General features: G+C 43.4%; 5 protein-coding genes across 6 annotated transcripts; 2 read left to right on the forward strand and 3 right to left on the reverse strand.

Annotated features, from left to right (window-relative positions):
- Positions 1–79: 79 nt before the first annotated feature.
- On the reverse strand, positions 80–4,252 carry LOC129583879 (dnaJ homolog subfamily C member 28-like). Of its 2 annotated transcripts, none has more exons than XM_055475895.1 (5): positions 3,334–4,252; positions 2,745–2,808; positions 1,805–2,155; positions 1,065–1,248; positions 80–731 (listed from the first exon to the last, which is right to left on the reverse strand). In XM_055475895.1, exons 1-5 carry the CDS (start codon positions 3,417–3,419, stop codon positions 334–336), a joined length of 1,083 nt encoding a protein of 360 aa, XP_055331870.1. In that variant the 5' UTR covers positions 3,420–4,252; the 3' UTR covers positions 80–333. The 2 variants fall into 2 exon arrangements, with proteins under 2 accessions (XP_055331870.1, XP_055331869.1); XM_055475894.1 differs by having other exon boundaries at positions 81–731; positions 2,745–2,780; positions 3,334–4,250.
- A 280-nt stretch (positions 4,253–4,532) lies between these two features.
- LOC129583878 (cullin-2-like) lies at positions 4,533–9,668 on the forward strand. The gene is made up of 7 exons (XM_055475893.1): positions 4,533–4,880; positions 4,965–5,363; positions 5,607–5,817; positions 6,001–6,582; positions 7,477–7,713; positions 7,828–8,322; positions 9,174–9,668. The coding sequence occupies exons 1-7, from the start codon at positions 4,711–4,713 to the stop codon at positions 9,366–9,368; spliced, it is 2,289 nt and encodes a 762-aa protein (XP_055331868.1). The 5' UTR covers positions 4,533–4,710; the 3' UTR covers positions 9,369–9,668.
- Positions 9,669–10,231: 563 nt separating this feature from the next.
- LOC129583989 (cullin-1-like) lies at positions 10,232–13,769 on the forward strand. Its single transcript, XM_055476062.1, has 6 exons — positions 10,232–10,573; positions 10,687–11,034; positions 11,232–11,445; positions 11,727–12,287; positions 12,468–12,719; positions 13,063–13,769. The coding sequence occupies exons 1-6, from the start codon at positions 10,407–10,409 to the stop codon at positions 13,471–13,473; spliced, it is 1,953 nt and encodes a 650-aa protein (XP_055332037.1). The 5' UTR covers positions 10,232–10,406; the 3' UTR covers positions 13,474–13,769.
- A 607-nt stretch (positions 13,770–14,376) lies between these two features.
- LOC129584108 (trace amine-associated receptor 13c-like) lies at positions 14,377–15,830 on the reverse strand. Its single transcript, XM_055476212.1, has 3 exons — positions 15,551–15,830; positions 14,670–15,298; positions 14,377–14,541 (listed from the first exon to the last, which is right to left on the reverse strand). Exons 1-3 carry the CDS (start codon positions 15,828–15,830, stop codon positions 14,377–14,379), a joined length of 1,074 nt encoding a protein of 357 aa, XP_055332187.1.
- A 2,404-nt stretch (positions 15,831–18,234) lies between these two features.
- Positions 18,235–20,891, reverse strand: LOC129584127 (uncharacterized). The gene is made up of 4 exons (XM_055476239.1): positions 20,753–20,891; positions 20,128–20,557; positions 18,834–19,459; positions 18,235–18,772 (listed from the first exon to the last, which is right to left on the reverse strand). The coding sequence occupies exons 2-4, from the start codon at positions 20,414–20,416 to the stop codon at positions 18,623–18,625; spliced, it is 1,065 nt and encodes a 354-aa protein (XP_055332214.1). The 5' UTR covers positions 20,417–20,557; positions 20,753–20,891; the 3' UTR covers positions 18,235–18,622.
- Positions 20,892–22,135: the final 1,244 nt, after the last annotated feature.

Genomic DNA, 22,135 nt, shown 5'->3' on the forward strand with positions numbered 1-22,135 from the left:
TGATACAGGTACAGTAAAGCAAGGAAAACACGAAAAGATACGCGGATGTTCTTTTTCCGGCATGTTTTTCTGCGTGTGACCACGCACGCTGTGGTCTACGATTTTTCATATCACCAGGAAAATCCAATAAATTTTTAATCACATTAGCCTTTCATAAAGCAACAAGCTCAGTCAGAAAATTTTCACACAAGAAAATCAATATTTACATAATAATATGCCGCAGTTTCTGTACAAGAATTCAAAACTTTGTAATTCAAATCAAATTGAATGATATCGAAATATTTTATCACAGACAAATTTATCCATAAGCAATTTAATGCAACCAACAATATTTCATCTGGTCAAAATGTCCCAAAACGACCAGGTCGAGGATTCCACCGGTGTTTGTGTTTTCCGCATCGCTGTCCTCTTTTTCTCCATGTTCTCCCGAAGCTTCTCTTTGGATACCTCTCTCCAGCCATCGCCGCTGAAAATCTTATCAGCAAAGTGTTGCAGACCGACCTGACACAGCTGCTGCTGGATACTGGGGCAAATAAAGTTAAATTTATGGACTTTCTGGTTGATTTCTTCGATGGCCGGCTGCTGCTGTTGGACGAAATCGGCCCACGCGCCGCGATGTTGTTGGGTCGGATGTTCGCCGTACACAGCGCGTTCTTCGGTCAGTTTTTGTCGCAGTTCGGCTTTCAGGTTTTCGATCTCTTTACCAAGCACAGCCCACTCCGGCGTAAATCCTACAGGAATCATTTTCACAAAAATATTCGGAACCCATGAAATATTACAAACTCGAGTAGTGTTTCGCTACCAAAACTAAACCTTGATAAACCGTAGTACGAACGCCTCAACACATCCGAAGAGAGTAGTGCACTTTGAAAAAATCCGCAAGGTCATGACAATGGAAACTTCATATGATTCAAGTTTTTACTGTATAATTAATCGCAATTTAAAATAGCAACTGCAAAATAACAGGTGAAACGGTCAAATGAGCAAAATCTACAGCTCGCCTCACCTTGTAACAGAGCTGAAAATTACAAATAAACCACATCGCAAAAATGTGCAAGTCTCACCGTTGTTGATGAGAATCCGATTGAGTTTATGTGTCATTGAGTCGACAAAGGGATTGGCATCCGCGTAATTCAACGGTTTACCCATTCCGCTCAGCTTGGTGAATTCTCCTTTGGCCATGCTTTCCTGAATTAGATCCTCCACCACACGCTCGATAGCGTTTTGCGTTTTGAATTTCTTTGTCGCCTGTTCACAAAAAAATAATTTTAAGAATCACGAAAAGTTGACTTATATCGTGATAATAAAGTCAGGCGATCAAATGAAATCATACGAACTGAAAAAGGCAATACACATCCAACTGGCGAATGCTAAACTACAGTACAAAACGCACAACTATCGGTAAGTATAAAATTTAACAAAACCTATAGAAGTATCAAACGAATCGTTTGTATCACAAGTCAGTGAGCTCATAATCAGAATCACTACGAGTATTAGTGCTTAACCAGTTTACAAATAATTTGGCTGTCACACTATCGCGCAAAAACTTGTGTTTAATTTTCGCAGCAAACGAAACAAAATTACAAGTTTCTATTACTTTGTTAATATGCATAGGAACATTGTTCAAATCTGATCAAAGAAATTAATAATATATTGCGAGAACTGTTATAATCATTAAATATTCCCATCTTTTAAATCTACATATTACATAATACTAGAAGTTTATTGTGCAGATTAACACACTATTCGTATTTTGTGAACGACGGAGGAAGTAGAGATACTGCATCACGTACGTCCGTCATACCTGCTTATCCAGGGTGACGAGCGCATCTTCTGTGTATGGCGCCAACTTCCCCACGCGGTAATTGTACACGTTTTCGGTGGCTCGATTCAGACGGAACGCCTGGTATTGTCGCTCCCGTTGACTGGGTGTCCCGTAGCCGAATCCCTCATTGGACAGGTACTGTCGGTGAGCCGGCGCGCGGTGATGGAAGCCCAGCTCCTTTTCCACCGCGTCGGCAATTTCCTCATCTGGCCGGGCGAATTTTCGGTGCTCCATGATGGACCGGTACGCCGATTCGATGGAACGAAAGCGCTCCTCATCGGGAGACTCGCTGCTGTCCGGGTGGTACTTTTTGGCCAAGCGGACGAAAGCCTGAAATAATATCACTTTATAGTATAATCGGATACCAAATCCATGTGTTTCTCTTGTCACTGCTGTGCAGTCAGCTGATTCAGTTAAATACCACGGCACACATGCATGTAAGCACTACTTTTACTTGCTACAATACATCATCTCTTTCTACATTCAGAAGCAGTGTAGTGTTACGGCTTCAACCTGACAAACTGTGATCCATACATTTTACAAAGCTTACTTACTGTACTCGTATGGTATCAACCTGCAAAAACTTTATTTTCAAAGTTGTTGAAATTTTTTGTAGACCCGTAAATAACTGCGAAATAACTCTTCTTCACAGTTATTTACGGGTCTACAAAAAATTTCAACGAGTGAACTTCCACGTTAAAACATCGAACACTGGCTGCAAAAATGTTACCAGTTTGCCGGTTTCCTTCGTTTGATGAAGTAAAAAATTAAGCATAAGTTAAAAAGAAGAAAAATGTTTTAGTCGCAATTCAGCAATCAGTATGAGCTTAAAATGTTGTACAACAATTATTTGTAAGTACTCTTAATCGCTGCAGTTAGTAATTCCGAAACATACCTAACATACATCATACATACTTACCTCTCGAACTTCCAAATTAGAGCAATCTTCCGACACCTGCGAAGACGACAACACCACTTGTGAACTGAAAGCAAAACCCAACATGAATGTACCATTATTACCATTATTATTTACGAAAAAATTTCACTCTAAATGCGTCAGGATTGATTTACTCACACGAGAAACCGAAAACCTTTTCATTATTCTAGTACAGAAAACTATGGTGATCCCTATACGATATCTTACGATGTCTACAAATACATGATACATCCGATTATTTTTTAATTGGCGTTTACGTTAATTTCCGGAGAGTCGAGACCGCAGCTTCACAGTCTACTTCTGCATAGAGAACTCAGAAGCGCCTGAATATCGATATCAGTAATAGCATTCAGGCCCTTCACTGTTTAAAAAAAATCGATAAATTATTTATTATATTTTAAGAGCATTTTTATGCACAGTTGTATAAATACCAAATTTTATACCATCTACAGTATAGTACCAAAATTTCTGCACTTAAAGCTTGTTTCACCAGCACGTTCCTCAAGTTATGCACTGATGAAAGAAATACATTCATACATTCACATAAGCATAATCGGATTTCGCATTTTACCTGCAGAATTCCGTATGATCTGACGATGGATTTATCCTCGATCTTGGTAACAGAAGCAGTGGCCTGCCCAGCCAAGCATCGCGCATGACGGCCCAAAACGGCAGCGCTGTTGGCGCAAACCAGCTGACGACCAAGAAACACGAATATCCTGCTCCTGCACCCCATGATCACTGACGAAGACAAGAGGAAAGTGCAGGAAGGATTCAGACAACTACATTCGATCAGCAGCAAACTAGCAGCTGCGAATCTTCCAAGCCCGAGTAATCTTCCAGGGAAACAAAGCTGCAACTTCGTCTTCACTAGGTACTAAACGGTCTTTCACGAACGCTGCTCTGCAATCCCGTCCACGCTTTAGGAACAATGCATCCTCATCCTCCCATTTCGAGTATCACATGGCAACACCGTATAACGTAAACACCATTTGAATTCCCCAATCGGTCTCCGAAAAAAGTCAGTACTGTAATAAACAGGTTAATCACCGACGATTGAAAAAGCGGTTGTCGATCCAACTCGCGCAGAAAGACGCAGCAGCCTCGCACAAACAAGAACGACTCGCGTCTTGCGACTTCGTCACTTTTTGAATCAGCAAAATACTTTTTTTGCTAAATCTATTTAGAATAATAACAAAACACCTGAGTATCCCATTTTGTCAAGTAAAATAGGGGATAAAAAAATTTTGACAATCACCAACATTACGCTTACACGACGTCGCGCAGAATTAGACGAAGTCCGATAACCACGTGCACAGCTGTTTGTAAGCAACTCTTATCTGCTGTGCTGCGGAGACAGTGCTGCTTTTTTTGGGATTTTGCCAACAATCAGCCGCAGCGAGTACTGCAGTGACTGCACCACGAGCGAATGTGTGTACGTCGCTAATTTCTGAAAAATATACCACAGGTCCGGGCATCATCCTGTGTAGTTTAATTAATGGCTGCATACAAATCTTTTCTTAGTTCTTGAGGCAGGCTTAATCCATTTTTTCTGTTTTGAAAGACTTGGTAATAAAACGTTAGCCCGAAGCCATTTCCGGTGAGGATAGAATATAAGCGGTTCATATCGGTTCCCGGTACAGCCTCATTTTTAAGTACCGTATGAGTAATGAAACGAGCTACGCTCCGTGACTAGCAATATGCCGAGGGTGAATTAATCCATTTACCACGCCAAATAGCTCGCATCGCCAACCGTCTTTATCATAGAAATCAGCTGCACGCTAAAATTTTGAAACGCCACCCTGAAAGTTATGGATTAAACAAATAAAGCAGCTCAAATTTATTACCATGCTTAAAGTAATAAATTTTGTGAATTGCGAAATCTTGGATGTGCTTTATTCGTGGAGCCGTGGATTTAATCTTATTTAGTGATATGAACTAGCAGAAAATGAGTTTCTTCGGACCAACCATGGATAAGTCGATCGGTTTGTCGGAGGAAGGGACTATATTCGATTTGGAAGAGCGCTTCGCCAAGCGCTGGTGTCGCATTCAGGATACTTTGGAATCCATCTTGGCGAAGCGGTCCATTCAGCGCAGAATCTGGAACGAGCGCTTTTCGTACGTGTGCCTTGCAGGGCGGTTGTAATACGTATGGACGGTATGGTTTCGAAGTTTTGACAGAACATAACGCTGTATTTGTAGAGATGTTTACGCAATCACCGTCGATTTCCCGCCGGAGTACGTGGATAATCTGTACGACAAAATTCAAGAAGTTCTCCATACACACATCACCCATGTGTGCCAGAATCTCCTCCAAGCACGGGAGCAGAAACTGCTCAATGTCTACCTGCATCACTGGGATAATTTCTACGAAGCGCTGCAGTACATTAACAAACTGGCCATGCATCTCAACTCCGCGGTGGTGAAGCCAGCCAAAATCAACGACAGCGAATTCCCCATGATCCATCTGGGCATTAACCTGCCCGATTACTCTCTGGATAAGATCGAGATCCTGCAGCTGGGCTGCCAGATGTGGGCGGATGGGATTGTCAGTAAAATGCAGAAAGATCTGACGATGACTTTGCTGGAGATGATCGAAGGGTACGGGATTATTCGTAATTACGTTTCGTTAAGGTGCTTAAATACCGCGCTTTGATGTGGTCTCACTGTATGATTATTGCCGTATGCTGTAACCCGTACCGGGTTGTCGTTTTCTCGCGTGGAATTAGAAAAATTGCAAGTGTAGGTATCCGCGCTGAATTTTTTGTATTGGTAAATTAGGCTTGTCGCATTGTTTACTGCAGAATCATTATATAATAATTGAGGTGAATTTCATTTTTGCAGCGATCGAAAAGAGCACGATTTGGCCCATTCGGAACTGATGCGTCGCGTGGTGAACTCCCTCGTGGCGTTGGACGAATTCAAGGGACGATCAGTGTTAAAAACCTACCGCGAGGTGTTCGAAATTCCTTACATTCAGGCTACCGGTGAACACTACCGAATGGAAGCGGTGTACTTGATCGCAAAAACAACCTTTTCGCAATACGTTGTAAAGGTAAGACGAATTCATGGATTCAGGGTTTTTTTAAGGTTTTGGCCATACAATTAGCGTGAGATTAAATCCATTTAAATGAACGTAAATATTTACGTTAGTATGCGATGTGTGTTGACTTGATCGGAATTTTGATTCAGCTGCATTGTACGTATTTATGAAAACTTACAGACCATCGTATAACAGGTGCTGCAGCGTTTACAAGAGGAAGAATTACGCGCGCGTCGCCTTTGTCACCCCTCGACGCTCGAGAAGATCCGCAACGAAGTGCAAGTGCGCATGGTTAACGAGCACCTCGGTTTTATTCTGAGCGGTAGTCGAACGCTCATCGAAGAGAAGCCAGAGCATGACCTGATCAATATGTACGAAGTCCTGCGACCCTGCCCGGAAGGGATCGCCACCCTCCGCCAGTACTTCACCTCCTTCGTGGAGGAAAAGGCCCGTGAAGCCGTGGGCAACACGGCCCAGCTAGAGCCACAGGATCTGGTGGAAAATCTGGATAGGATTTTGAGTCGGTTTGAAGAGATGGTCAATAAGGTGTTCAACGGGGATCCCATGTTCCGCAAAGCCATTGAGGATGCCATTAAGATTGTGGTCAATCAGCAGAGCGGCGTGGTTGGCTCACCCTTCTCATCGGCGGAGCTCATTGCCCGCTATTGTGATAATTTATTGAGACGCAGTGCCAAGAATGTCCCGGATGTCGAGGATAAGTTAGATGGGGCCATTAGGATCTTCAGATTTCTGGACGATAAGGATGTTTTCCAGAGGGTAAGAAATCGTGTAAAAATTGTGGAGTAATAGTAATTATTAATAGGGTTATAAAATGTTATTAAGACTTTTTCCCGTCGGGCTTCTAGTGAACTTATATCTGCTGAATTTGATAAGCAGTTGGTAGGACTTGTAAGGTTTTGTATCACAGAACGATATAAGTAATCATAAAAATTTTTACGAAACAATTTCATAAGGGCGCAAGCAGGCCCGCCAGAAAGGGGGGGGCGCACCGGCGGTCGCCCCCCCTTTCCCGGGTTTTTGACCGCCCCCCCGGCGCGCCGTCCTGACGGCCGAGAAGGGCTCCGCCGCCCCGGCGCCGGTTTTACTGCCCTGGTTCCGTACGTTTTTAAATTTTTTAATATAGAAACTAATGAAATTTGAAATTTTTGGTTCGAATTTAGTAATCTGCGTGTTCACAAAGCTTCAAAAACATTTTAAAACCAGACAAAGGATAATACCATTTAGCGATCGACGGTTTTTGTCGGGCCAAAATACGGTTCGAAAATAAAAATAAATTAAAAATGATTTTTTTTTATTAAGCGCCCCCCGGCGGCGGCCAAAAAATGGTGCGCCCCCCCCCTTTCCAAAAACCTTGTGGCGGGCCTGGGCGCAAGTAAAAAGTTACGTGTTAAAGCCGTTTATTTGTTTAGCCCGTTTCAATATTTTATTGCATCTTGCTTAGAATTTTATAGCCGCTGTACTACAGTACTTTGCACTTTTTGATCCAAGTTACAGCACTTTAATACCAGAGTATTTCTGTCGGTAGATACTGTACACATCGTACACTGAGTGATATTGATTATTGAAGTAGTTTTGGTTGATATTTGTATTATATTTTACTCAGGATTAAAAGTAAAATATATTCATAAAAGAGGCTTGGGTTGCTTGTAGTTTTACTCGCGTATGATGGCCAAGCGATTGATCAACAAACAGTCTGTGAGCGAAGATGTGGAAGTGAAAGTGATCAGCAAACTACGAGACGTTTGTGGCTGTGACTACACGGGCAGGCTGCTGCGAATGCAGCGGGATATCAACTCCAGTGCTCTGATGATGCAGCAGTTTTTCGAAAGATTTCCGTTATCCAGCTTTAGAAACAAATGCGGTGACCTCTTCATCAATGTGCTGACGGTATGTACTGCTACTGTACTACTGTATCAATCATTGAAAGTTGAAACAAGACGAAAGAGATGTGAAATTACAGACTTTGTTAATTTAATATATGGATGATTTTGTGCATTGCAGAGCGGTGTGTGGCCAATTCCCAGCTTCGATATCCCCTTCAATATCCCCGTCGGCCTGCATTCGGTAATAGAGAATTTCGGTGAATTTTATTCGAAGGAATACTCCGGTCGGCGTCTGACGTGGATCTTCCAACTGGGCTACGTCGACGTCAAACTGAACTACGTGAAGCGACCGGTGATCGTCACCATGACAGTACAGCAGTTGGCCATCTGTATGGCCTTCTCCGATGTGGACAGTATCAGTATGGCCCAGCTGAAGGAGATGGTGGGGATGCCGGATGAATATCTGGAAGTCAACATCGAATGCCTGGCCCAGCAGGGGCTGATGCGCCGCTATCAGGATACGGAGTTGGGACAGACCGTCGCGCTCTGTGTAGACTATTCGCCCAAGAAACCGCGAATCAAGATTGCAGCGCCGCAGACCAAAGAACAGCCGACGCAGGAGCGCGAAGAGACCGAACGGTCTACCGGGGATATGCGGCAGCTGTTTTTACAGGTACGAAGTATAGAAATAGACAAATAGTAGCGGAAAACATGCATACACTGTTACTTAACTTAAGACTACATGCATTGTAGTAGAATGGCATTCAATGGCAAACGTTCGACGTATCGATACGATAATTATACTGTACGTTACTTTAGTAACTTTACAAGTACAGTACAATCGCAGATAGCGCGGGCGCGCGCGCGCGCTGAATACTTATGAACGCGGCCGTAGCTTTTTGACACAGGTTATGATTCTTTTAATGCTTTGTATTGTAGTATATAGTTCGTAATTTGATTGGGTAAGTATAAATAAGGTTACTGTAGTAGTACTCGTACTAGTACCTTTTCTTCGTGATACGACTGCAGTCATTGTGGCGTAAATAGAACAGGTTTATTTTAAACAGCATTCCGTGTATGCCAAACCCACCCATCCCAATGTCCGACAATCGCCAGCCGCTTTCACGCTGTAAACTAACTATCTTTATTCTATCCATTCCATTCACATATGAGTTAAGTCGAAGGAAGGTGGGGGAAATTTCCAATGAACCGAATTTCCAGTAAATTGCAGTTTCCGTATTACCGAAGCATGGGCAAAGTATGGTATACATAAGGACACATCAGTGGTCCATAGAGGAAGTTGTTGAACAGTATTGCCGCCTCATTTGTTACGCTTTCATTTCGAAGCGGCAGTTTTTATCCCCATGCTGATTTCAGCATTTCGTTTTATGTCACATATTCTCAGATGTGGCACTGTCATCTAGCCATGCACTCTTGGAGTCGTAAATACGTCATTTTTCCAAAATGTGCTATCCCATGAAGTCATAAGAACTGCGTCTAAGGTCATCATTTCTTTTTCTGCAGGCCACGATCTGTCGAATCATGAAGTCCCGCATCAGCATGTCGCACCAGAATCTCTTGGAGGAAGTCCGAGAGATCGCCCAGTCGCGGTTCGCTGCCACGGTGCCGATGATGAAGAAGGCGGTGGATACGCTGATAGAAAAGGACTACATCCGTCGCTCACCCACCGCGCAAGATGTATATGAATATATTGTATAGAGCTCAGGAAATCCTGATAGAGTATAAGTGAAAATAATGTATTTCTATCACGGTCTTGTATCTAGTGGACACTGTCCACAGCCTGCCATGTTGATTTTATTGTCGAGTGTGGTCGCGTGCATAGATGTTATATGTGAAATGGTTTTAATCCGTTATTCTGTTTACGTAAGCTCGCTAAACGCCAGCCCGAGTTTATCTGTGTCCAGAATGAATTTACCGGTGTTTTGGGGGATTCTGGGGGTGCGTCTGTGACTCTGTCGTAACATGTTAGTTACATAACGGTATCAAATAAATCAAGTGTATCGGTCACTGTAACTGCAATCGTTGATCGGCCAAGGACTTGTTTTCTGGTTTATGCAATTCAGAATCCAGCTTGTAAAACTTAACTACACCACACCTTCATGATAGGGATACAGCCTAACTAGCTACATGTTAAACAGTCATCCGATTCTGCGCACGGCAATAAAAATTAAACACGAGTGAAATAACCCACTCTAGGATATGCATTATTGTTTTCCCGTGCGCCCATTATAACAAACACATTTCTACTCACCATGGTCAGCATTTCGGTCTAGTATAAGCAACTCTCTTTTGCGTTTTTAGTGGCTTGCTGGGTTGCGGCGCGCGATATTAGCCTCTTCCGCTTTTTGAGAATCAGCCAGCCATGCCAGACGTTTGACGCTTTCAAACCAGGGTTTACGGCTGGCAATATGGTCGTGTTCCGTCGTCAAATTAAAATTGATGAAAGGTCAAAATTCCCAGAAACTCCACCAAGATCGGTGCATCCAGGTTAACGAAAACTTTCCTTTCAAACGACTGCAGTGGCACTTTTGCACTGCCTCCCATGTGGTGGTCAGACATTCTACCGACCATACCAATTCTTATCGCCATTCCAAATTTGTTTTCCGAGTATGTAAATTGCATTTCTTCAGTTGCAGAGCTCTCAGTTCAATTAGAAAGTTGAGGATTGTTAACAAATCACTGTACCTGATAATCTGCAGTCCGTATTTTGTGACTCCCCATTCCTCACAGCAGACGATGCCCAGAATGGTGATCAAAATGCCACTCCCCTCTCAGAGACTAGAACCTACTCATCCCGTCGAAGTGGGAGCGTTTTTCGACCGACGATGGAGCGAAGTGAAGGAGGCCATCGACAGCCTGCTGGCCAGGCAGTATGCTGACAAGTTCTTCTCCGATTTGCACACGTAAGTTTTCCCAGCTTTTGGCCTGTACTCTGCTTCTTGTTCTTGGCGTTGAATGCACAACGCAGTCGCCCATATTGTGCAGTGATTCTGACGGAGACTGTGCTTGTTGGCAGGATCATGTACGAATTTCGAATCAGCTCGCACCGTCTGGAGTACGCCAGACGGATTTATCAGAGCGTCTACTATCAGATTAGTCTGCATTTATCGCGCGTGTACGATGAGATCTTCCCGGACACACTGGTGGGATCGGAGTTCCTGAAAACCTACGTCACAGAATGGGAGAAATTCCAGACTTCCATGAAATCCATCGAAGCCCTGGAGTTATCCTTCCATTCGCTGTGGGTGTATTATGGGAAACATCAGAAAAATTTTATGCAAATTGGCCATGAAATTTGGAAGCATTCGGTAGTGGAATCCTTGGGGAAACGCTTGACGGATCCATTAATCGCGGGAATATGCTGGTAAGCGGCGGTAGGGTAGACAGATTGATGGTTTAGCGTAGTACAGTGGCGAAAGTATGGAAGTTTTGTGCCGATATGGGAGCCAGTTGCGACAGCACTGTAAATTCCAGTGAAAAATCAGTTATTCGTTTTCATACGAATCAGGTTTTTTCTAGCTTCATGTTGATTCCATTCAGTTAGATTTATGTACATCGTAGTGACTGGGAAAACAACGCGACGCAGCATTCGGGATGTGTTAAGACTGTCGTCACGTCGCTGATCACCATGGATGGATATGGATGCGATGAGGACGAACTGCCTGTGTATAGCACTATCTTTGAGCTGCCGTTCCTGCTGGCAATGCGCGAACGCTGCGAAAAAGAAGTCGTAGCACTGACTCGGAATGCTACGAGTCTCCATTATCTGCACAGGGTAAATGAAGCACTAAGAATAATAACAAAATCGTAGTGCAATGGTATCATCTGTTCATGACTTGTGTGACTGGTATTCGCAATACTGCGTATATTTCGAAATTATGGAAATAAGGTAATGCTAAAAGATTTGGAATCGGTTAAGGTTTTGCCAACGTTTTTGGTTAAAATTAATTAATTGTATTGTTTTTACTATGTGCTTAGGAGACAGTAGGCCCGCTTTTCGACGTATAACGGTAATGCCGAATGACGGGAGTTTAATGGCTCAGTGTTTTTTTGCAGACTTCGGAGTTCTTTGATCAGGAAATAATACGTTCCTCCGATATCTGCCATAAATCGACAATAAAAAAGCTGCACGCACTGCGGTCGGAAGTCCTCGGGGAAGGGCTGGCGTCGATTTTCCTGGATAATCTCAATACGCGCACCGAGAATCTCGTCGACAATTTGCTTCTCATGTACCAGCAGTCCCACCTCTTTACTCCCGAGGAAAGGGCATCGCGGCGGCGATTCCTGCTGGCCACCATCGAGGAAAAGACCACTGAATTTCTGGAAACCAGTTCACTGGATATGCTGCCCGTTTTTGGGGAAAATTCCCAGGAATTGTTGGAACTGCACAATTTAGCGCCACAGACGTTTCGTCAGCTGAAGGCCGCGGAGACAGCGTTTCGGTTTGTGGTTAACCGGGAACAAGGAGATCTTGACAAGAAATTCTCCTTGGCCGAGACGTTGGTTGCACATTATGACCAGTTCATGAGAAAAAATCCCGATATTGATCGAATGGATGCAATCCTGGAGCCGCTTATGTTGTGCCAGTTTTTGGAGGATAACCGATCTTTTTATGAGGTAAAAACAATGAACGATGGATATTCACTAATTTTTCTTAAGGAGAATCATTTAATAGTATAATTTCGATTTTTCAACATTTAACAGAAATTGAAACGTAGAACATTACGCCTTACCTTACGCGCCACCAGCAGCACGATTTTCTCGAAATTTAAGTGTGATGCTCGTTCACGTTTATAGTGCAATATTCGCAAAATGGCCCGACGCTTGCTACTTGGTCGACGCCCTGATCTCATGATGGAAAACGTTTTAATTGACAAGTTATGCAAAAACGGGGCTGATTCAAAGGAAATCAAGTGTGTCAAACGGCTTGTCAACGACATTGAAAGCAGTCGGAGTCTGATGACGGCCTTCTTATCCGAAGTTGTGGACGATGACGATCCCTCTGCAACTCCGCGGTCTGATTGCGAACTTTTCGTAAATGTTTTGACGGTAAGTTTTGTGATTAATTAAGTAGGACGTAGACTCGTATATCTAACTTCTTTTAGCATACTGTACTTAAAGTAGCTGACAAGCAAGCGTAATAGTCTGCAGCTTTTAATTTACATTGCACGATGAGATTGGCTTTTTGATACAGTGGGTTTGGACCGTTTTGTAGAGTGTGGGCATCAATATCTGGCGGTTTTAAGCCTATCAAATGATGCATGATTAGTAACAGTTGAATGCCGTACTAAATATTTTTACTTCTTTGTATGGATCTTAAAAGAGCAGTATAATACAATTGACTGGAAGAAAATATATCCCAATAAAGTATTGAATGTTTCATTTGCTTCAGCCTGGCGTGTGGCCCATTCCCAAGGAAGGGATGACAATGACCTTGCCCCCGGATATCCTCCTTCTGGTGGACCGCTATTCGGCCTTTTACACGCGCCAAACCGGTCGGTCTACGTTGAACTGGATGTACAAACTGGGATTCGTGGATGTGCAGGTGAACTACCTTCGCAAGCCGCTGCTGATCACCATGGATATGCCGCAGTATGCGATCTGTGCGGCGTTCAACGATATAGATCAGATGGATGTGGAGAGTCTGAAGCTGCGCACGGGTATTGTTAATGAGGAATGCTGGAAGAAAGCGATTGCTGCTCTTGTCGATGTGGGGATTTTCTCCTTTTCGGGACACAGTTTGCTGTTAAAGAAGGACTTTTCTCCCAAAAGATCGAGAAGCAATATTTTGACGAAGGCTTGACGACGAAGGTCATCTGATGGGCTGTAGCGTGATGGGAGAGATGGTGGTTGAACGTTGTGATTAATGAAAGAAATGTTCGTACTCTGTATATTATATACTGTAAAGGATCTTCGAACATTGGGTTTGTCTTGTTCTTAATAACGCGGTGACAGTATTTGCACAGAGATGTAAAATGCGAAACGCGGCAACCGGCACCATCATTTATTTTTATTTGCTTGTCCCGGTATTCTGTTTCGTCTTTGTTGATGCAGCATTGGTTTTGATATCATTTGCTAATGTTGCTAAAAGTCAACAAAGTTTCGGTCTGCGGTACTTATTTGTCGTTTGGGTGACCCATTTCGAAAAACCCATTATTCAATTAACGAACAGTTAACATATCTCATACAAAATTAGAAAAGCCAGATTAATTATTATAATTTGTGCAACGAAAGACTAAAAGTGTGGCTCAAAGTTAAATTAATGTAAACCGTGGTAGATACACAGATACGTATGTACTCATTGTACTGCACATACTCGTATAAGCTTTTTTAGCTTTTAGATTGGCTGATCGGGAATAATTTGTACCCGATGTTGTTTTTCATGGCAGCTTTGCTGTGGTTTTGTTTATATGATTAAAATACTCGTATAATACATTATACGGATGCTCTCCGCACATTTGGTACCATTTGAACAGAGCCGACTACCAAAAAAGAGAAGATTTTCGCAATGCAAACGCGCAAGGCAACTGACATAATTATTAATTATGTTATAATTATTAATAATATTATATAATTTTGCAAAATAGGCATCACTAAAAACGTTTAAAAGCGGGCTTCGGTATCTGCAAGGTTCGCAGTGTGCTAATGTACTGTACAGTCTGCAACACAGCATGGATGTCACCCGCGCTCGTTATTTCGCTCTGGTTCATTCGGATGCAGCATCGGTCGTCGCGCCTGCACCCATGGACTTCATTCGACTACGCGATACGTTTGACTTCTCCATTTTAGAAGGATGTGATGATAACCTTGGTCTGTATCCGCACGAAAGCACTTGGTTACGGTATTTGGAGTTCAGTAGAAAATACAACACCTGAAAAACCATGTAGCCCCATTATATTAAGACTCCCTTGGCCTTAGCCAGTATAATTAAACAGCGCATATAAAAATAAATTGCCAGCTGTACGCGATGCACCGTAAATAGCAGAATGAGAGACTAACCGGAATGCTTGCGGTTCCCGCCGTCATTAACGCTCGCAATATCTGCCGCAGAAACGGTAGTCTGGCGTATTCCTTGGGAAAGAGCGGCGCGGCTAACGGTGCCGGCAACATGCAGCACGAATAGCACACGAACACCGTGAAGAAGATCTTGGTGCTGCGGAAGCGGCGTTCCGTGGTGCGCTTGACCTTACACTCCATGACCGGCGCCACTTTCTGCTGCTTCTGCCACGTGATGCGACTACGCGACAACATCACCACAAAGACCGCCAAGTACAGTACGAACAGCACCACCACCGGCGCGGCGATACCGCCGGCAGCGAAGAACACCGACCAAAAGGGACTGTACACCACGCCGCACGCGTTCCAGGGCGGTAGGTTGCGGAAGCGGGCGATGTTGGGGAACATGGGCGCCACCGCGAAGACGACGGCGGTGGACCAGGACAGGCCGATCATGGTGTAGATGACGGGCGGACGGGACCACCGGGAATAGTGGTGCGGGAAACAGATGGCGATGAACCGGTTGATGCCGATCATCAGGTCGGCGTAATCGATGGACGGCATTAGAGCGGTGTATAAGAATAGAGAATTGGCACAAAATGACGGGGATGCGGATAAATTGAAAGGAATTCCTATAAAGTTCAACAGAGATTATTCAAATTAATATATACAACGGATACACCGGTAGATGAAATAGTCACTTTGCTTATTTTTGGCGCCGGAAAATCTACTATAAATCTTTACGCAGGAAAATTAATAAGACTCTATCAACTTCACGCCATGTAAGTTTGCTGTAGGAAAACTAAAACTGGTGTCAACGTTTGCAGATATCGAAAATGAGGCGTATATACTACTTTATCTATGCGTGACCTTTCGCTACGTACCCGGATATGATTGAATTACCAGCGGTATAGCGACGCCGCACTGCAGCGCCACTTTTACCAACAGATTGACCATCAGACTGCTGGAGCCGGTGCGGGCTGTTTTGGAGGTGAAAATGGCCGCAATAAGACCCACACTGGCGATACTGCCAACCGCACAACTGGTCACCATCACTCCGTACCAGATGCGCTGCTCCACTTCGTATACGACCCAGATAGGGATTGTGGTCTTGTTAATTGTCGCATTTCCTTGAGCGCTAGTACTTGTCGTCGACTCGGACATTGTATGTAGATACTATCTATTACGAAGGTCTACTACATTGGATTCGTAACGTTTAATTTGTCTAATTTTTCGTTGTCAATCATGCAACGTACCAAAACATTTGTATATGTTATATATATTAAAATTGCCGATAGAGAAATGTTTGTGGATGTTCGGTGCGTCAAATATCTTGCTGATGTATGCGTTGAATGCGTTCTGCGCACTTCCTTACTCGTCAACGGATTTCTGGTTGCCTGAACGGTGACAAAACAGAAACGTTTTAATTTGAAAATATTGCGAGCATGCAGCTCCGCTTATAACCATAGACATGCTGCGCCTTCTTTCAACCTTGATTTCCATGTTTGCAAGATTTGTTCACCCAGAGGAAAGGCCATGTCCGCAATAACTATCAATATTATACGATGTGCGTGAGCATCCTTTCTTCTCTTTGAGTAAGTGCTACAAATGCAGTGGAACGTACAAATCAATAGCTTCTTGCATCGCGCGTGAATGTTTTGGAATCGCAACTAATGCATCGATGGAGTGTGACCTTCAAATCATGGAATACATGAAGAGAGTCATTCGAATCGATATGAAACGTCCGTATGCATTCAACACATCTACTGCGCGTACTTCTTCCTAAATAAATTGTGTTTTAATGTCGCACGTTCCATGCACCAGAATACCGGTCTACGCATGGAGCATTTATTTACTGTACCGTATACTTATTCTTATTATATGACTTTGCATTTTGCACACTGTTTTAATCGACAAAGCTGTTTTTAGATTACGAATTGATGTACTGTAAAAATTAAAAGTCTCGGTCAAAATTAAGGGGTACAACTAGTACTGTTCGGTGTAGGTGGAACGGATAGTTTGCTAGGTTTACATATTCAGTGAATGAGTACGGTGACACAATAACCGTCCCAGCCGGAATGGCTAAATTTGCTGGGGCGTGTGTGCGGCCGCAATAACGCATTTTAACACAATTTGTTCCGTAAGCCGCCAGTGAGCGGGCGAAACACCGAAAATAAACGGCAAGTTGAAACTGCGCCCCCACAGGTGGCTGCCACGGCTTCCAGTGTATAAGCTGCGTAAGGGCGGGCATTAAACTTCCGCCAATGCCCATTCAGTTTCGGAATTCAAATCTACACATGGCCGCAGACCAGGCCGCTGCACGTTTGTGCAAGTTTAGTTTCAATTTTAAAATTTTTTAGCTGCAGCGAACTCGTCCTGTTTGTGTCTGTCAGAGGTTTTGATTTTTCTTTTCACTTAATCTTAACGAACTTCGAGACCGATTTTTCAAGATGTTCAAATATTCTTTAAGAATTAGTATTATTAGTTCGATGTTAACGTTGAAATGGAGGTGGAATCAACAAAGTTGCAAGCTGTTGTAGTACAGTTTTCGATCGAAACCTTCCCACTCTATTTTTCGCTCTTCTGGACGTGGAAACTCTCTCGCTGTCACTGATATGGAACGCCGAATTCGAGGCCCGCGATAACAAGAAATTGAACAGGTAAGCGTATTATAACTCAAGCGCATTAGAAATTAGCAGTGTGGTTCGTTATCGCCTTATTGTTGTGATGTTGTCTTGTGTGGTACTAATGGTGCTATAATGCTATTCGTCAGCCTTTGAATTTTTTTTTGTGCATTTACATTGTTTTTGTGCATTTTTGTTCTTTTTTATGTTTTTGTGTCCCTTAACAACTTAACTGGAAATTTACAGCTGTGTTTATTGCAGGAGCTGTGGTAGCAAATCGTCGCGCCTCAGTCGAAATCGAGAAGCACTGGACTTCGTCTGGTCTTCTATTTGTTATTGTCGGAAAATGACGTTCGAAAACGCTGCGTGAAGGCATAACTCTGTAATAGTTTAATTTGAATTTTGTGGAATTTTATTCGTTTATTTTGTTTGTGTGAAATCGACATCGGTCGCTGAATGGTGTATTTTTCAGTAATTTCATGGTATGATTTTATTTGTTTTTTTTATTTATTGGACGCACATTGCTGTGTAGACTGTCGAAACCGGCCGCTGAACGGTATTTTAGTGTTCTATTAAAACCTACGAATGACCTTTTTCTTGCCCCAAAACAGCTGTCTTTTTGCGCCAACGTAGGCCCAGCGCGGGCTCAAAGTGCGTCCGAAATAACGCGTGAAAATGTTCCCCGAGTGGCGCAACCAATGATCCAAGGTCCGGTCACCTCGGAAAACCCGGCGACCAGGCCTGGATGTACTGGGTGCCCTTTTGTGGGGTCCATGCGAGCTGAAAATTGCCGGCTCATCGCGCCAGCAAATTACTTGTTTAGAACTGGGCGTGTTGCGGCGATCTTGCGGCAATCTTTAAAAGTTACATATCACAGAACGACCGTTACATCGCAACCGCTGCCGCGTGATATTAAAAAGCATCTCTGGCCTTCTTTTTACCAGATCCTTGCGAAACGAAATCACATATAATCAGCACCATCACATACAGAAAAGGTAGTAAAAGAAAGGTAAGTAGACTGTCCCATTCATGTGGCAACTTAGACCATATGCATTTTGACCAGTCTGACCAACTCTGCCCTCTCCTGTGTCTTTTGATAGGAAGTAGAGAGGTGACCAGGTGATCAGGACCTATCGGTTCAAAAAGGCGAATTGGGCAGGGATGCAGAGCTAAACAGCGAACGGTTATCCCACAAGAACGGGTCTGATTCAGACCGCTTGCCATTTTTATAGCACTTGCGATGATAAGCATCGGTAATATGTGACAGTTTGAGAGTCATCGCAACACGGTTAATAACTTATAACCAGCAGCTGCGCAAGGTTTCGAAGGCACTCAGTCGATTGTCATCGCGGCAACCGGTTTGGAGAGGCTGTGAACTGCATTTGATTTGGTTTCCATTCCAGAAACACGTGACCTTTGATGAAGTTTTCCACATTGAAGTAATCCCTTCCGGTATCTGTCGTTCATTGCAAAGTAAAGCACCTACAAAATAATTTTACTGCACACCGTTCTTTCGAAAACTTCACAATATGTATGAGCATACCGGTATACTGGCCGTTCCAGCCGTCATCAAGGCTCTCAGTATTTGTCGCAAGAAAGGCAACCGGGCATATTCTTTAGGAAAGAGCGGTGCCGCCAACGGTGCCGGCAGCATACAACATGCATAGCAAACGAATACGGTGAAGAAGATATTTGTACTGCGGAAACGTCGCTCGATTGTCTTGACCTTGCTGTTAACATCCATCCCAGCCGTTGTCACTTGCTTGCGCCATGTATTGGTGCGCACCAGCATTACCACAAAAACAGCAACATAAAGAATGAACAACAGGATCACCGGAAACGCAATTCCTGCTACGGAGAAAAATAAGGACCAAAAAGGACTGTAGACTACGCCACAAGCGTGCCAAGGCGGGAGGTTCTTGAACGCGGCGATGGTTGGGAATAGTGGCGCCACCGCAAACACCAGGGCGGTTGCCCAGGAGAATGCAATCATACTGTAGATAACAGGACGTCGTGTCCACTGGGCGTAATGGTGAGGGAAGCAAATGGCAACAAAACGGTTTATGCCGATCATCAGATCAGCGTAGTCGATTGAAGGCATCAGGGCGGAGTATAAAAATAAAGAGTTGGCGCAATAAACTGGCACGTTGGATAAGTTAAAAGGGACATCTGCAAATAATAACGACGTAATAATAGTTGTTTGTTGCAGCTTCTAATTATTACGTTAAGCAAAAGGTCGCAGTTTTTGTTCCACTGGCATTACTCACTGTCAGTTATTCCAAGAGCTAAATTAATACAGCATCGTGTGAAATTAATCGTAAATCAAAATATGCACTATGATCTTCATGGTGCAGTGTGATAAACTTGGTACTTAAATCCAGTATGTACAGTACTGTCAACTGCATTCGTATTAGATAAATATTACCACCCTCCGCCAACAATTATTTTATAAAAACTTGGCCTCTAATCTCTGTTTCCAGTAGCTGTACGGCATTGTGCTTTTGTAACTGTACAATGCATAGCGCTGATTTATATGCAAAACTATGAGTACACAGGGATGTAAAGCGTTAATTGTCGATTGTTGAAGTTGGCAGTTAATGTGTATGGTTTGCATCTTGCCCACAGCACGTTTACTGTAATATTACTATCGTTATTATGCCAGAATTTTCTAAAGCTTTACGTCGGTTTACGTCCAGCCTTTCTATACGTCTGCAGGCAGCGCAAGCTGCGCAACAACTGGAATAACTTTATGAATTATTGATTACGTTGTTGTCAGTGTATCGTTTACCTTGCTGCATTTGTACTTCGACCATGCCTACTTACGATCAGTAGTTTACCTGGATAGGATTGAATGACAAGAGGTATGGCAATTCCACACTGCAGAACCACTTTAACCAGCAAGTTGACCATCAAACAACTGGATCCGGACAGTGAAGCTTGGGAACGGAAGATCGCCGCTATCAAGAACAGACTGGAAATCGTGCCGACGATGCAGCTTGCAACCATGATTCCGTACCAGATGCGCTGCTCCAGCTCATAGACCAGCCAAATCGGTGGTTGTGCCATTCTCGTACTATTTACCAGAAGAGTTGCATTCAGTCGCAGGAAGGGTGCAGAAGGAGACATGATGATAGCCTTCCAAATCCGGTTGGCACAAATAAGGTTGCAACTGTGACTTCTGTATACTGGTTACAGACGTAGTTAACAGCTTGGTTTTTTTATGACAACTTGTAGCGTAGTGAAGGGATAAACTCTTCGCTTCAGTTTCTGGAAGACATCGAAGACAGTTATAAAGAGCTATAGAGTATAGACTGCATATGCACGTAGAATTATCGACGGCCCATTGCAGTAATTGCACTCCCAGATGAGTGTGCTGCAGTGACATTGACTAATGAAATTAATTTCTGCGATGTTCTGTGTCGGAAATCGCATCATCAGTATACCAGTACTGAAGTGTCTCACCCAGGTTCGTCAATATTTAATACGCTGCAGGCTAACGAGTATTGGTACTGTCCGGTCGAATACAAGAGGGATGATATAGATAGGAATGATATGGATAGTTATACTTAGCACATTTAAGCGAGATGTGCAAGCAGTTAATTAAGCCTCAACCCACACGTATCCATTACGCAAAGGGTCTCATGCAGAGGCAACCGCTAAATTATCAATCACTAGACCAGGTGGTGCGACACACTTTAGAGTTTGGAGTGTGATCATCCTCTTAATAGCCTGGCTTGTATAAGTTATTTATGGGAAATTCTGAAGTTAATTCCGTTTTTCCATTGGATAGGCCTTCGTAATTCAAAGAATATTCTAAGGAGTGACGACACGGTACCGCACTGCAACGTCACGGGACACGGTCACCGTGGAGAGCTACAGCTGGGTAACAAGGTTAACTAAAAATTAATTCGCTTCAATATGGTTTACTCACTCTGGATTACCTCGGTATTTGACAGCTCAGAAAATTAAAAAGGAACTTCCGCTCCGTATAAGTACATTTAGCAAGAATGCCTGTTTTGGTGAACAGTACAAATACATACCGCAGGTGCTGCGTAATTTACACTGATGTGCGGTAATACGTACGTATGCACTATGCAGGATGATGTGACAAGCCGTTCAGTCAATGTCACTACGATAGAACCTATGTAATCGGCTGTTATCCTGTATAATAAGTCACACATTGCAAATTCTACTGAAATTTAGTACTGAATAGCAGGTGTCATTAGCTAAAGCTTAGCAGGTATCATTATTGTACACCTGCTATCACTGATTCCACATCTTTGTACCACATAGTTTTACTTTCATTGTCTCAGGTGTATCTGTAAAATTCATCGTAATTCCTGCTTTTCACCCACTTTCCTTTTAAAATGGTATTAGTGCAGTATCAGGCAGGGTGTCAAAGGCCATTAATTTTGGTGTTTAGCAATTAATAGATTGGTTTTGGACAAGGTACCGACTACCGAGACACTACAAGCTACGCGCTCGGTTTCCGTATTAATCACTGCTACGCCTACAATGCAAACGAGCATCCAGTTCTACAGGTCACTAAACACCAAAAAGTCGGTTGACGTGTTGACGGAAAGCGGCCTATTCATCCACGGCGAAGTGATTAATGTGGCGCAGGATGGAATGATCGTGGATTTCCACTGCAGGGACCAACGAGCGACTTTTGTCACCTACTCAAGGGTCTTTGACGCTTCGGTTGCAACACATTCTCCTATGTATGAATCCTGGAAAGAGGAGCTGCGTCAGGGTCCACGGGAGCGCAAAACGCTAGTGTGGAAGTTTTGTGTCACGCACATCCGCATGCTCCGTGGACATGGTATCCGGGGCGCTTGGTCAGTC

This window comes from Paramacrobiotus metropolitanus, unplaced genomic scaffold (assembly GCF_019649055.1).
Source record: "Paramacrobiotus metropolitanus isolate TYO unplaced genomic scaffold, Prichtersi_v1.0 Parri_scaffold0000012, whole genome shotgun sequence".
NCBI classification, from domain to species: Eukaryota; Metazoa; Tardigrada; class Eutardigrada; order Parachela; family Macrobiotidae; genus Paramacrobiotus; species Paramacrobiotus metropolitanus.

Bases quoted from the DNA above. Each gene is read 5' to 3' on its own strand.
- LOC129583879 (XM_055475894.1), bottom strand. From the start codon at position 3,498: ATGGGGTGCAGGAGCAGGATATTCGTGTTTCTTGGTCGTCAGCTGGTT. The intron at 1,249-1,804 runs GTATGACGGACG...TTTTGTGAACAG, and splicing joins TCGTCACCCTGGATAAGCAG to GCGACAAAGAAATTCAAAAC. The intron at 732-1,064 runs GTGAGACTTGCA...TGATTCCTGTAG, and splicing joins TCGGATTCTCATCAACAACG to GATTTACGCCGGAGTGGGCT.
- LOC129583878 (XM_055475893.1), top strand. From the start codon at position 4,711: ATGAGTTTCTTCGGACCAACCATGGATAAGTCGATCGGTTTGTCGGAG. The intron at 4,881-4,964 runs GTACGTGTGCCT...CTGTATTTGTAG, and splicing joins ATCTGGAACGAGCGCTTTTC to AGATGTTTACGCAATCACCG. The intron at 6,583-7,476 runs GTAAGAAATCGT...GGTTGCTTGTAG, and splicing joins ATAAGGATGTTTTCCAGAGG to TTTTACTCGCGTATGATGGC.
- LOC129583989 (XM_055476062.1), top strand. From the start codon at position 10,407: ATGCCCAGAATGGTGATCAAAATGCCACTCCCCTCTCAGAGACTAGAA. The intron at 11,035-11,231 runs GTAAGCGGCGGT...TGTACATCGTAG, and splicing joins TTAATCGCGGGAATATGCTG to TGACTGGGAAAACAACGCGA. The intron at 12,288-12,467 runs GTAAAAACAATG...TCACGTTTATAG, and splicing joins ATAACCGATCTTTTTATGAG to TGCAATATTCGCAAAATGGC.
- LOC129584108 (XM_055476212.1), bottom strand. From the start codon at position 15,830: ATGTCCGAGTCGACGACAAGTACTAGCGCTCAAGGAAATGCGACAATT. The intron at 15,299-15,550 runs GTACGTAGCGAA...TGAACTTTATAG, and splicing joins GGTAATTCAATCATATCCGG to GAATTCCTTTCAATTTATCC. The intron at 14,542-14,669 runs GTTAGTCTCTCA...ATGGTTTTTCAG, and splicing joins CGGGAACCGCAAGCATTCCG to GTGTTGTATTTTCTACTGAA.
- LOC129584127 (XM_055476239.1), bottom strand. From the start codon at position 20,416: ATGTCTCCTTCTGCACCCTTCCTGCGACTGAATGCAACTCTTCTGGTA. The intron at 19,460-20,127 runs GTAAACTACTGA...TATTATTTGCAG, and splicing joins TGTCATTCAATCCTATCCAG to ATGTCCCTTTTAACTTATCC. The intron at 18,773-18,833 runs GTATGCTCATAC...ATTATTTTGTAG, and splicing joins CTGGAACGGCCAGTATACCG to GTGCTTTACTTTGCAATGAA.